Source organism: Fundulus heteroclitus, chromosome 22 (assembly GCF_011125445.2).
Source record: "Fundulus heteroclitus isolate FHET01 chromosome 22, MU-UCD_Fhet_4.1, whole genome shotgun sequence".
Lineage (NCBI taxonomy): Eukaryota > Metazoa > Chordata > Actinopteri > Cyprinodontiformes > Fundulidae > Fundulus > Fundulus heteroclitus.
In genome coordinates, this window is record NC_046382.1 from 8,361,738 (window position 1) to 8,375,615 (window position 13,878).

Consider the following 13,878-nt stretch of genomic DNA (forward strand, 5'->3'; position numbering starts at 1 on the left):
CTGAAGGGAAAAGCTCGCACGGCCTAGCCAAATAGCAGGCTCTTAAAGGCCTCATCATTTCCCCACGCAGCTGTCTGAAGAGCTTTTATTTTGTTGATCGACTTGAGTGACGGTGCCAATTTTTTGGCCACCAAGTTGTGATGGTGCAATACGCAATGCACTGTTAACACACGGGGGCTTGTTGCTTCAGTAGGGTGCCGAATCCCTGTATCTGCCAACCATCGCTAGCACTCCATCTGTGACGCAGGAGATGCAAAGATGGTCTGTGGTCAGGTATTCCCTGAAAAGGAAACCCTGCATAGTTATGGTAATTTATGTTTTTTTTAATCGGAACTTGAGGGAGCATGAAGGTGTTGAACAGGACCCAGGATGGACTCTTGAGGAACCATGCATGGGATTTTTGTGGTCTCTAATGTAAAATTACCTACTGACACAAAAAGGTCACTGTCCTGTAAGTAGGATTTAAAGTATCTGAAATGTCTTGTACTTAAGTATGGAAATTACTGTAAAAATAGATGTACTCAAGCAATGTAATAAAAAGTATAAGTAAAAAGTAAAACAAAGCAAATGCAGTAGAATGAAATTTTTTTGATTTTGGTAAACTTTGAAAGTCAAATTCACTTAAAATAATATAAACAACCAAGTGCAGGAGAAATTTAGACCAAGTTTAGACAGAAAATACAACCTTTTGTAAGCTTTCAGTTTTCCGTCTTCCGGTAAGGTCAGTGCTATGCTCTCTAAAATTGTACACAACCAAGTGCAGGAAAAATTTAGGTCAGGGGGTGTATACTAAGAACATGGTTAAGTAATTAATCAGGCTTGGTTAACCTACAGGAAGGGGTAAACCTGCTAATAGATAAACCTGCAGCCAAGTACCATTTAGTTAAGAAAATTAGGACTCTCTGCTATTAGATGCTTTACCTATACCACAAGGTTTACTTAACCTGCTTTACTACTGAACCAGCTTCTCATCCTGTTGGTGGTGATGAACAAGCCCAGGCAAGTCCCGACTTTGTTGCAGTCAATCAGTAGGTGGGGTCAAAACACTTTCGTGTGTGAGTCTCTCTCTTTTTCTCTCTCTTTTTTTGTTTTTAATTTGTAACAAGTAACTAAACCAAACATTGAAAATGTATCGGAGTAAAAGTTATAAAAGAGATATAGTGAAGTAAAAGTAATGGGTAAATGTATACTCGAGAAGAGTATAAAGTAGGCTACTCCAAAATATACTTAAGTACAGTAGTGAAGTATTTTTACTTTGTTGCTGTACAACACTGATCATAACCCCATAAACATTTAAAGAAATGCATGCTTTTTTTTTTTCCTGTTGTGGGCACACACTAGTGGGCATCACAGTTGCAGTAAAATCACATTAAACTGAAAAACAGAGATCCAGACTTTAAATTGAAAACATTCAAGCAGTGTTGACAAAAACCCACATTAGAAATAAATGAAAATATAATCAATAGATTCATTGATACCTGCATCCGAACCAGAACCCGATCAAAGAAGTTGTTCCACTTTCTTAACCATAAACATTTGACATTTTAATACTAACTTCACAGTTTTGCTGCTGGAAGCAACAAGGAGGGGAAAAGCAAATATTCTGTTGCTGATTAGCTGTTTTAGACAATAAATGTTGAGAAATTAACAAATTCAACACAAGCAGAACATCAGATATGAAGAAAAAAAGTTCTGACAATCTCTGACTATTGGTTTCTGTGCAGTTTAGACATAAATCAACAACAATTAACGAAATAAATCTGCTGGAGAATTAAAAATTAGAACCAAACTCACTGAACATTCAGTGGATTCTGTCTATTTGGGTTTACAGAACTCAGCAGAACCTCTAAGACCAACCCGAGCCCCAGCGTGTAGCGGCTGAGTGAACGTGGTCTGGACTCTGTGGAGAAGAGTCATGGTTTTAGAGACGCTGTAGAAGGACAGAATACCTGCTCTGTGATCCAGGTACACTCCTACTCTGGAGGAAACTGGACCTGAGATGGAGGTCCGAATGCTGTTATAAACAAATTCATAACTGTTTTGGTAACAAATTAATGCCCAAGATTTGTCATTCCATCCAAATCCACATTCATACTCAGTTCCTGCTCTGCTGATATTCTTGTATGCAACTGCTGCATAAACTGTTCCTCTCCGCTCCACCTCCCAGTAACAACGTCCAGTCAGACTCTCTCTACTCAGAACCTGAGGCCAATCAGTGAATCTGTCTGGATGTCTATAATAAGACTGAGGTTCATTCATCAATATCACCTTCCTGTTCCCCTCTGATAGTAACAGTTTCTTGTGTGATGTGTCTGGATCCAGTGTGATTTCACACGAATATTTCAAGAATCCAGCTCTGCTCTTTGGTTCTAGTTCTGACAATGAAACATCCACCTCAGTGACTCTCAGTGAGGTGTTTGTCCATGCGTCTCTCAGGATGTCCTGTAGTATATCTCTGAGCTCTGACACAGCTGCTGTCACATCCTTAAAGTAGCTCGGAGGACAGATCTTGATGCTGGATGAGTGTGTAGACTCACTGAGTGCTGACAGTGAGGGGTAGTTGTGGAGAAACTGGTTGTGATCCTCTGTGTCTGAGAGCTGCTTCAGCTCAGCGTCTTTCTTCTTCAGCTCAGTGATCTCCTGCTCCAGCTTCTCCTGAAGCTCTTTGACTCGACTCCCTTCAGTTTCCTGCTGGGATCTGATCTGCTGCTTCACATCAGATCTTCTTTTCTGGATGAGACAGATCAGCTCAGTGAAGACCTTCTCACTGTCCTCCACTGTTTTAACAGCAGAGCGGTTGATGGCCTCCATCTTCTTCTTAAGCAGCTTCACATCTTTCTCTCTGTCCTGGATTCTCTTCTGGATGTTTTCCCGTCTCACCTGGAGCTCTCTCTGCCGCTCCGTCCTTTCTGCTGCAGCTGAGACTGTGTCGTGGCCTTTATGCTCATCCTCAGGGCAGAGATAACAGATGCACTTCTGATCAGTACGACAGAACATCTTCATCACCTCATCATGACGAGAGCAGATGTTCTCCTGGAGGTTCTTGGAGGGCTCCACCAGCTTGTGTTTCTTTAATGGAGCTGAATCATAATGAGGCTGAAGGTGTTTCTCACAGTAGGAGGCCAGACAGACTAAACAGGACTTGATGGCTTTCAGTTTTCTTCCAGTGCAGACATCACAGGCCACATCTTCAGGTCCAGCATAGCAGTGATGAGCAGGAGCAGCTTGGAGTCCAGTCTTCTTCAGCTGCTCCACTAAAGCTGCTAACATGGTGTTTTTCTTCAGAGCAGGCCTCGGTGAGAAGGTCTCCCTGCACTGAGGGCAGCTGTGGATTCCTCTCTGATCCTCTCCATCCCAGTGTGCTTTAATACATTTCATGCAGTAGCTGTGTCCACAGGGAATAGTCACCGGATCCTTCAGTAGATCCAGACAGATTGAACAGGAGAAGGTTTCTTGGTCCAGCTCGTTCTGCTCCATTTCTCCTTTCAGTCCCAGTGACTCTGTGTGTGTTTCACTTCCTGAAAGCAGAAACAGGTTTTTGAGCATTGATGACGTGTCAGAGCAGAGAGGTTGCAGCCAATCAGCTTTCACAGATGTTGGGTCCACCCTGCTTCAAGGTGTGTTGAGAGCAGGAAGAAGAGGGAGAGTTATCAAGTTTTTACAGCCTGCAGAAGAAGGAGCAGAGCTGTAAATCTAACTTTTGACCTCCTCCTCCTATTTACTGATTCTAAAAATTTCTTTGCTCCATATATTGAGGATTTTTTAGAAAGGTTTTAGATTTGTTGAGGTTTACCAAGAGAATATTTTCAGACTTTAAAATAATAAAATGTAAATTTGTGTAAGGAGAGCGTGTTCTTGAAAACCGAAGGAGAAAAGAAAAGATCTTATCTGCTTCAGCATCACATGAAACACTCCTCATAATTTCAGACTTTGAATGACTGGATCTCCTGTAGAAAACAGTCATCATATTAGTCTTGAGACAGCATCTACATCTGCATCAGATCGACCTCTCTGGGCTCCTTTGATCGGCTCCATCAATTAGTGAGGGTGGGGGACTGTGGGCTTTGTCCTGTAGGGAATGGAAGCTGATTTAGTGGGTGCCTGGGTCTTGGGGCTCTGGGGGGTGCCAGGAATGGGGTGTCTGGTGGATCTGGCCCCGAGGTCTGTGGCCTCCACCTGGGTGTGGCTTGGGGGGCATCAGGGTGGCCCCCGGCAGCTGCTTGTGATGCTCCTGGGGGGTTCCGCTTTGGCGGACGTGGGTTACTGACCTGGTAGCTGTGCTGCCGCTGGGTGGGTCTGGGGTGGGTCCGGGGCTCTGGGTTCCTGGGGTGTGTTCTGTGTAGTGTGTCACCTGGGTTTTGGGCTGGTGTATGCCCGGGCATCTGGCTCTACTAGGTGTGCTGGGGGGTCTTGGGGCCTGTTGAGCTGGTAGGGGGGTATAGACATTAACATGCAGATGCTCTTCCCTTCAGGGGATGCATTTTGCAAGTGGGAGGAGGGTAGGGAGGGGGACTGATGCCAGCTCGGGTGTCAATTGTCATATGGGAGTTGTTTGAAATGTTAGTGTTGGGGTGGAATTATATTCTCTTTCCTCGGATGGGGGTGGGGTAGATGTTTGGAAGGCTGTGTGTCCGCCTCCTTATCTTGGTCCTAAGCCCTATTTACACTACCCTTTTTTAACCGTGCCGAGAATGGTCCGATCGGGTGTAAATGGAACAGCCTGAACTGAACCGTGCCAGACACAACCGAACCATGCTAAATCTAGACCAGTTCGATAGTAGGGCTCGGCACAGTTTTTCACTGGCTCAATTCTCTGATAACAAAGAGTGCATGAGCATCATCTCCTTAAGGCCCGTTTACACTACACTTTTTTAACCGAGCCGAGACCAGTCTGAGCTTGAATCAGTTAACCAAGCCGAGACAACCGTTTACACACCACGCTATCCCGGTTCTTTGGTTGCTCCTCACCTCCTAGTGACGATCTGTGGTACTGCTGCTCTCTGGGATTGAAGGCGGGACCGAGCAAATCAAAATGTCGGCGCCCGTAACATTCAGGATGTTATGGTTAGACAGAGTCAGCTTTTGGGACGTGGATAAGACAAACGAACGTCTAATAAGGATTTACAGACGCAGGAAACAACAACAGACAGTGAGGTTCATCACACTGCTAAGCAGAATAATCTCTGAAAATCGTGTGGCACGGTAAGGAAGCCAGTATTTTTATGAATGTCTGAAATTTGTCTGAATGGAGTGTGACGTGCAGCCAGACACTGACACAGCTGACTGTAAGCAGATGATGCGGTCTGCTCATGCGCTCTTCGTTATCAGATAACTGGGATTAAAAAAAAACAGTCCGAGACCTGCTCAGGAACTGGTCTGCAGTTAGCGCGGTACGGTTATGTTTAGCGCGGTCCGGTTCAGTCTGCTGACCATTTACACACAACAGTTATCTCAGTTACCGAGCTCGGACTGGTCTCGGCTCGGTTAAAAAAGTGTAGTGTAAACGGGCCTTTACAGTCAGCTGACTAATTTTGCGGTTTCAGACATTCATAAAAATACTAGCTTCCCTACGTGCCACACTCCAGTGATTTCCAGTGATGATTCTGCTTAGCAGTGTGATGAACCTCATTGTCTGTCGTTGTTACCTGCATCTGTAAGCCCTGATTAGACTATTGTTTGTCTTATCCACTTCCCAAAAGCCGACTCTGTCAAATAAATTTACCAAAGGTTGCCTAGGAACCAAACTCGGCACGCTTAACTGATCAAAGCTCGATCCGAACTCAGCATGGATCGGTTAAAAAAAGTAGTGTAAATTGGGCTCTAGTCCATGCCGTCTCCTGGTGCTTGTTCTATTCGGGGAACAGGGGTCTGCATGGGTCGGGCGGGCTGGTTAACCAGAGTTTTTCTTTTTTCCCCTACGGAACGATCCGGAGGACAGGCGGCAGGGCTTTTGGGCCCCCTTCCCCATGAAGGGAAGAGCATCTGCCATGAGATGTTAATGTCCATACCCCCATTCCAGTTCAACAGGCCCCAAGACCCCCAGCACACCTAGTAGAGCCAGATACCCGGGCATACACCAGCCCAAACCCCAGGTGACATACTGTTATCGGAATCTTGTTCTACAGTCAATGTGACCAGCTGCCTCTTGGACACAGGGTTTCTGGAGACATGATGGCTGTGTATTTAATCCACTGTTTGCTGCCTACAAGGTCAATGCTTGCGTGTTACTAGGCATAATACTGATTGTCTAGGATAGACTGGCTCTGTTTTGTCTAAATGCGGGCCTGCTGTGGGGTATTTAGAAGGGAAGCTAGAATGAAGATATTCAGAGACAGGGCAGACGCATACTGCAGGGGGACCGTGGGGTGCGATTACTTCCCATCTATGTGATCTCTGCTCTGTTTCTCAAAAAAGGGCTGGAGCTTCGTTACCGCTGTCTCCTTATTCAGCAACTCTGAATAAGGAGACTCTGAATAACTCTGGGCTCACTCCTGGTGGATGCTTAGCAGGGCCTTATCCACCGTTGCTTGATTGGACCCCCGCTGGAGGGCGGGGCGCCCCCGGGGCCCATGACCAGATCCGCTCCGCTGTACCTGGCTTCTGGCGGAGTCCATGGGCTCGTCCCCACATTTCCCCGGGGCTTCGGCATTGTGGCTTTTCACGGGTTTCCTTTGGGGCCCTCTCCTCTCTTCCCTTGGTTGGGGGAGGCAGATTTCCTGGGTTGGCCCCTCTTGGGCACCTTTGCTGTGGGGGTCCCTTTGGGCATCTGGGGTCTTGGTGCAGGTCCTTCCCTGGCCGTTTGGAGTGCACATTGCGGTTGGATTATTGAAGAAAATGTAATAGCCTTCCGGATTGATAAAACATACGAGTTAAATTTCGAAGACATCACCTCTGGTGGGAAAGTAGATTTAACTATAGTATAGAGCTTACCATGAAAAGAGGCTTTACCAGAGAAAGTAAATTGTTTTCCCTTAACCCCCCTAAACCAGTGTTCATCCTTTGAAAAATATTCTTAAAGACAAATTCTGCCATGTGTTTCCTGAAAGTTACTTGCATGTGGGTCAAAAAGCTAAAAAATACAATAACCGAACACTCAGGCCAGTCTGGCCCAGCAGAAACTCTCAGGAGGACTTTACCCAACCAGACTAACTTGATAAACAACCAAGAAACCATTCTGTGATTCTCAATGAGCAACAAAGTATTACTAACCCGTGTTTGGATAATCTTAACTCATTATTGCAAAATATGCAGTCTAATGTTGTTCCTTGTCCCCCTGCAGAAGCTGTTCCACCACCTAATACTTTCACTGCACAGCCCCCTTCCGCCTCCTGTGACGTCAACTTGACAACCCTTTTATGGAAACCCAGGTCGTTGCGGGGGGTTGCTTCTCCAATGCTCCAATGTTATATTTAACCGATCTCCCCATTCCTTCCTAAATGATGACACTTAGATTTCCTTTATGATTGGTTTTTTTTTTGACAAGGTTCGTGATTGCTCAGAGGCCAGATTCAATAATTATCCCAGCTTCGACTGTGATTTTCAAACATTCATCAAAGAATTTAAGTTGACATTTGATCATTCTTCCAGTGGCATAGAACTATCCAGGAAACTCAAAATTTCCAGGAAATTGAAACTAGGCCAATCTCGTGATTTTGAGTTCTCCACTAAGTTCCATCCACCGGTGGCCTCTTCTGGTTGGAATGCTAATTGCTATTGCTCTTATAGGAGTTCATAACCCTTGTCATATGTCTAGATAAGCGTATGAGAGAAATAAATTATATATAAAAAAGGTTGACTGACCAAGGTTACTTACCTCAAACCTGCTGCCACCTGATTTAACCACTGTAGAAATATTTCACCTTGTCAGCTTAGCTCTCCAGATCCAGAACCCATGCAAATTGACTATACCAGACTTACTCAAGAGGAACAGCAACGACACATTGATGCCTATGGGGCTATGAAAGATTCTGGTTGTGAACAGAATGTCATAGATTCTTCATTAGTTGCTCAAAGCCAGGTTGACACCATTCCTTATATAAAAACATTCCTTTATCTTTTTCCATCCATGTTACTGCTCTTAATGACATTCACCTTCCTCGTATCACACATCAAATCATATCTTTTGAATTTGTTGTTTCTGTTAACCTTAGATAGATTTACTCTTTTGTGTTGTCCCTACATCTCACTCCTCGTTAGTTCCTGAGTTATTCTTGGCTCAAGCAACATAATCTACATTTAGACTGATCTGAGTCCAGGGTTGAGTCAGGGTCTTCATCCTGTCACTCTTCCTGTTTACATTCGGCTGTCCCTCCCCTTTCACCAGCCACTGAAAATGATGATATTCACCTGGACCCCAACCATATTCCAGCCGAATATCATGATCTCAAGTATTCAATTAACAGAAAGCAATATCTTTAACACCTCACAGACCATATGACTGTGCCATTGATTTGTTCTCTGGGGCTCCTTATGTCATGATTTTGGGTTTTGTTTTGGACTGTTTTGAACTGATTATTTTAACTCCATGCTTTTCTCCTCCCAGCCACCAGTCACCTCAATTAGTTCCACCTGCAGCCACCACTAATTTGTCACTCTCCCTATACCTGGTAAAGTCTAGCTCCCAGTGCCAGAACATCTCGTTTTGTCTCATCACCTGCATGTGTTGTTCCCCATCGTCTTCTTGTCGTTTTGCCTGTTTGGTCCCTTGTTCTTGCCGTGCCCACGCTAGTTTGCTACCTAGTGCTTGTGTGCACTGGCTAGTTATGGTTCCTGCTGGGAAATCTGTGTCTTGTTAAACCATATCATCCAACATCACCCACCGTTCACAGATCTACCACCAGGAGTCAGTCTGCTGCCAATATTCATTCCATCAAGCCCGTCCACATCAGAGAGAATGCATCCTAGCCTGTCAATGCCAGAGAGGACGCATCTGAGCCTGTTCACGTCAGAGAGGACTCATCCGGGGCCGCTCACGTTGGAGAGGACGTTTCTATACCATTTTACGTCAGAGAGGACGTCTTAAAACCTGCTCACGTCTGAGAGGACATCTCAGGACATCTCTGTCCATGTAAGGAAGGACATCTCTGATCCGGCTCCAGTCATCGTGCCAGAGTTCCTCAAGGAGGGGGTCCAGGTGGATCCACCTTCAGTCTGTGCACCTGTACTTATCAAGACGGTATATATAAAAGCCCCTGGCCACGGACAAACGCTCTCCTTTGCCCACTGCTTGGGCGGCATCTGTGAGAACAATCTCACCTTGGGGAGACAAGCCACCCATGCCAGCCACATGGGGGGTGCAGACTCACAAATGTGCTCAACTGGGAATGGAGCTGAGTCTGCAGCCTATCTTCTGTGTCACCAGATGCTGGAGAAAAGAATCTGTCTATACCGAAACCAGCCTTGGGATATTTCTCAGCTGTTGCAGGAAAGCCGAGTATACTGCAGCCTGAGCCTCAAGAGAATGAACACAGCAACACCAGAAAGGCCATGTAGAGGTCACCGACGCTGGAAAGGCCGTGCAGAGAGCTCACACTACGACCCCCTTCACAGGTCGAGTGCAGACCACCGGACCCATCTAAGTGCATCCCGGGGCGTAATGGCACAACACAGGGGTCCAGGGGGATCTGTCTCCAATCAGTGCACCAAATTCCATTGAGAAAGGGGTCCAAGTGGATCAGCCTCCAGCCTTTGTCCCTGAGAGGGTCAATGACGGTGCTCAGGTGGGCTTGCTGGCTGTCACTGGGTTTTGCCGAGAGCTCATCCTGCGACCTCGTCAGCCAGGGCCTTATCAAGACACCTAGCTCTCAGGGCCTCGTTGAGAAGCCAAACACCCAGGACCACTATGAACAGAGTGGGTCAAACCGAAATATAATTTTGTTTTCAAACCATGAAGAGTAAACATGCCTGAAGAGTAAACAGAAAAAGGACACCTGAGCTTTCTATACCCAGACGAGCTGTATCAAATCTGTGGATTTATCAAGGCTTTCTCTCATTTCACACTGAAAGCTGTTAAGTTATGTCTCTGAATCATCCATTCTTTCACCTCATGCAGTATAAAGCGGCGGCTGTCTGCCTTTCCCTGCTGCCAACCTGTCTTGCTGTATAAAACAATTGGGGTTAGCATCGAGGTGCTTTTGTAGAGGTGGATGCGGAAAGGACATCAAACTCTATTAAGCCTCATCCTCCCTCTGGTGACAGAGCAGCCAGCTGCCTGTCAGCAGCAATCAAAGCTGTAAGAACATCACTGCAGTTAAAAATCTTCTAAACTATTAACATATTCTCCTCCCTCCCGTCATGGTTGAGGCAAAAAATCTAATATAAAGTTTTAATACTAACTGTGTCCATAATTCATCGGGCAGGGCAGCGGCTTCCTTCGGCAGCTCTGGCCGCTCCAGTCAAGCTCGATCTCGCTGAATGCTTTCATGCCTTCAACGCTGGCCACAGGGAGTAAGTCCCCTCCTAATGAAGCCGATAAAATAATTTCACTGCAGTTAAAATCTTTTTTTATTAATGTGTTCTCCTAGCTCCCACCATGGCTGAGGTAAAACATCTGATATAAAACTTTAAATTATAACCAGATGTACCTGAAATCCTTCACGTGTGTTGGCTGCGCCAGGCAAGTTCAAACTGGGCAAGGTCTGACAGCTAGCAGTCTGAGTCCTGCAAGATCAAACCGATGAAAATAGTAACACTGCAGTTAAAATCTACTTTATTAACGTGTTCTCCTTGCCTCCGCGATGGCTGAGACAAAATATCTCATATAAAGGTGTAAATATCAACTCTGTCACTGAAATCAGCCTGAGAAAGGAGATGTTTGCCCTGGGAACCTGCAACAACCCTCCCCAACACACAGTTTCAAGCAGACAGAGTTCAGACACGATATGCTTCATCATGATCCAGATATTTATCCTGGTGGAGTGCTCCTTAAAAATATCCAAGAAAAACTTGATGTACAAGTATAGAAACATATTTTTTTTCTTCAATAATGTTCAATTTATAATGATGTATTTGATCATTTACCCTTTTTGCAGATTTCTTTAAAGTGTCAACTGGGGATGGGGACAGCGGGATGGAGGGAACGTCCAGGAGGTGTATCCCTCTTCCAGGCCTTTCTGGGCTGGTCAAATCACTAAAACGGTTGTGGAGGTGGCGAAAACGGGTGGGCCAGTGGAATTCCAGCTATAGAGGGCAAGTATATTGGGTCAGTGACATACGTGATGTGTAGTGTTCGTTACATTGACGCACAGTCTGCTGAGTGTATACATCTTCTGTGTATATATCCTTTTACTTCTCATTTTACTGTATTCTTATTTTTTGTCTGCACCATAAACACCAAGTCAAATTCCTTGTAAGTGCAAACCTACTTGGCGATTAAACTTGATTCTGATTCTGAGTTGTAGTACAACATCAGCAGTGTTTTGGTAAAGCTTCCAATGCTTCATAGTCCAGTGGAGTGTTGCTTGTAAATTTCTGTTCCCAGCTGTTGCAACAATGTCTCTCAGTGGTTGCAACAGAACTGAACACTCTGGTACATGATTTTTGCTGTATCCAGAGAGGTTGACTTTGGGCGTTCAGTTGGAAGCAGTTGAAGCAGGATCAAGCTGTGGCGACAAGGTAGCTGGGATTAAAACAGTTCTGGGCAGCTGGGCTGTGAAGCCGGTCTGGGATCAAAAGGGGTCCTTCCAGGATCTTTAGTGGTCTGCGCTTGGGCTGTGGACCACTAAAGACCTCCACGTGGCATTCCTAGCGTGGTTGTGTTTTTAGACTCCCTGCGCTGCTTGAAGGGACGTTTTTTAAATCATCTTTTCTCCTGCAAAAGCTGTGAAAGATTACAAACAGCCTGTTTCCATGGCAGTCGGCCGTTTAGGTTCTGATGTGTAACAGCAGGGACGCATTTAGCTTCGATCCTGTCTGCATATGTGGCAGTTATCCAAACTCCAGTCAGATTATCCGCAGAGGAAGATGAGAGGTTCCCCTATGTTGCTTAAAGCAGCAGGCGAAAAGAGACAGATTGTAGCGTGGCCAGGGGCTTTATACAGTGCCCCACCCCACCCACCTGGGAGGGGTGACTACAACAGTCTCTGACATTTATTGTGGCCTTAGAGTCTGATCATACATTATTTTCCTGTTGGCTGATTTCACAACACTTTTAAATGAATTAACTAAATAATAAATACATTAAATGAAAATGAAATACGTAACAAAGCGTAGCACTTCTACCGATGCCAGTGTCAAAGTTTACCTCTATAATGCTACGCCTCAATGATGATGGCTGTGGAGAAGAGGGAATATGGCAAAATTTCTTCAGACGCCTTGAGTTTTTTTTATCCATTGTCTTTTCTCTGATGTATCCTAAGAGGCTGTTGAAGATGATTCTGGTAATCTGTTCTGCTTCTTTTCACTGCTTGAACAATGGGTAGTCCCATTTTAAACGTGTAAGTACTTGCATACAAATTGTGAACAAACACACAGAATTTTTTTGTTGGTGATCCAGAGCCAAATCTTTCATATGGAGATTAATGTTGCTTGGTGCTTTGGAAAATTAATAAAGTACTTGTATGTACACCATGTATCCTCAGATTTCCTTAGACAAATGCGGCTCCTCCTTTGAAACCAGGCTCTACCAGTTCCTTCCCAGACTGATAAGCAACTTGCTACTTGCCATCAAGCTCACCTTGGAAGAGTGGAAAAGTACTTAAGGTGGCTGTAGACAGCCACCTTAAGTGGCTGTCTACAGCCACTTAAGGTGGAGGGCACCCAACTCCCCATACTCATCTGGACTGACTTCTGGTGGCCTCCCCTCAACAAAGATGTCCTGCATTATGTAGCAGTCTTTCCAATGTGTGCTAAAAACTCCCATAAACTCCTTCTGGACTTCTGCAACATCTCTCCATACCCAGCCGACCTTGATCCCACATCACTATAGATTTTGTCACCGGTCTTCCTCCGTCCAAAGGCAAAACTATAATCCTAACCGCGGTTGTCATCTTTTCAGTCTCACCAAGCTAACCTCTGCCCATCAACCTCTCTTCCATCATGTCTACTGTTTACATGAAATCCTCCTTGAAATAGTTTCAGACAGAGGATCCCAATTCATTTCCTAGGATTGGTGAGACTTTTGTACCACCCTGGGGGCCAAGGTCCAGCTTTCCTCCAATTCTCGCCCCAAAACCAATGGCCAATGCAAGCGGATGAACCAGGAACTTGAGAAAATTCACCACAGGAAAATCATGATTCAAATCCTATTTGGGATACCAACCATCTCTGCGGTCATCAACCTTCCCCAAAATCATCATGCCTTCTTTCAGAAGCCATCTTAAAGCATGCAACAAAATATGGGATCAGACCAAAGCAGTATGAAACCGAACATCTGTTCAAAACAAGAAGTCCGCCGACAGGAAGAGGACCTTGGCTCCAGTCTACCAACCAGGTCAGGAGATGTCTTCTTCCTGGACGGTACAACAGATGGACGCCTGCAACAGATGTTTTATGTCTACGGCAATAGGAAAGAGTACTTAAGGTGGCTGTAGACAGATGGAAGGCGTCAGAGCATTAGCTCACCTGGGCAGTACCTGAACAGATCCTTGCTCCAAATTCGTTCCTTGGTTTGCGGCAAGCCCACACTGGATCTGGACTGTTACTCACACCATACTTAATCTGAGCCCTGATCCTTCCTCACAGGTACACCAGGATGACGAGTAACCACGGGAGAGTGGTCCCCTCCAAGTCATATGTGGCGAGCAGACAGAAGCGGAGCTTTGAGGATGAAAAAATGGAAGTTCAGCCACCAAAGCAGAAGGTGACGCATGCATGTAGGTGCCTTGAGAGCTCCACACCTGCTGTTACAATAATACCTAACAGAAAAAATGTGAAAACCCC

General features: G+C 45.4%; 1 protein-coding gene across 1 annotated transcript; it reads right to left on the reverse strand.

The window, feature by feature from the left end:
• Nucleotides 1-1,143: 1,143 nt before the first annotated feature.
• LOC118556227 (tripartite motif-containing protein 16-like) lies at nt 1,144-3,488 on the reverse strand. Its single transcript, XM_036126742.1, has one exon. It carries the CDS (start codon nt 3,475-3,477, stop codon nt 1,816-1,818), a length of 1,662 nt encoding a protein of 553 aa, XP_035982635.1. The 5' UTR covers nt 3,478-3,488; the 3' UTR covers nt 1,144-1,815.
• Between the last annotated feature and the right edge of the window lie 10,390 nt (nt 3,489-13,878).

Coding starts and splice junctions, on each gene's coding strand:
- LOC118556227 (XM_036126742.1), bottom strand. CDS start 3,477: ATGGAGCAGAACGAGCTGGACCAAGAAACCTTCTCCTGTTCAATCTGT.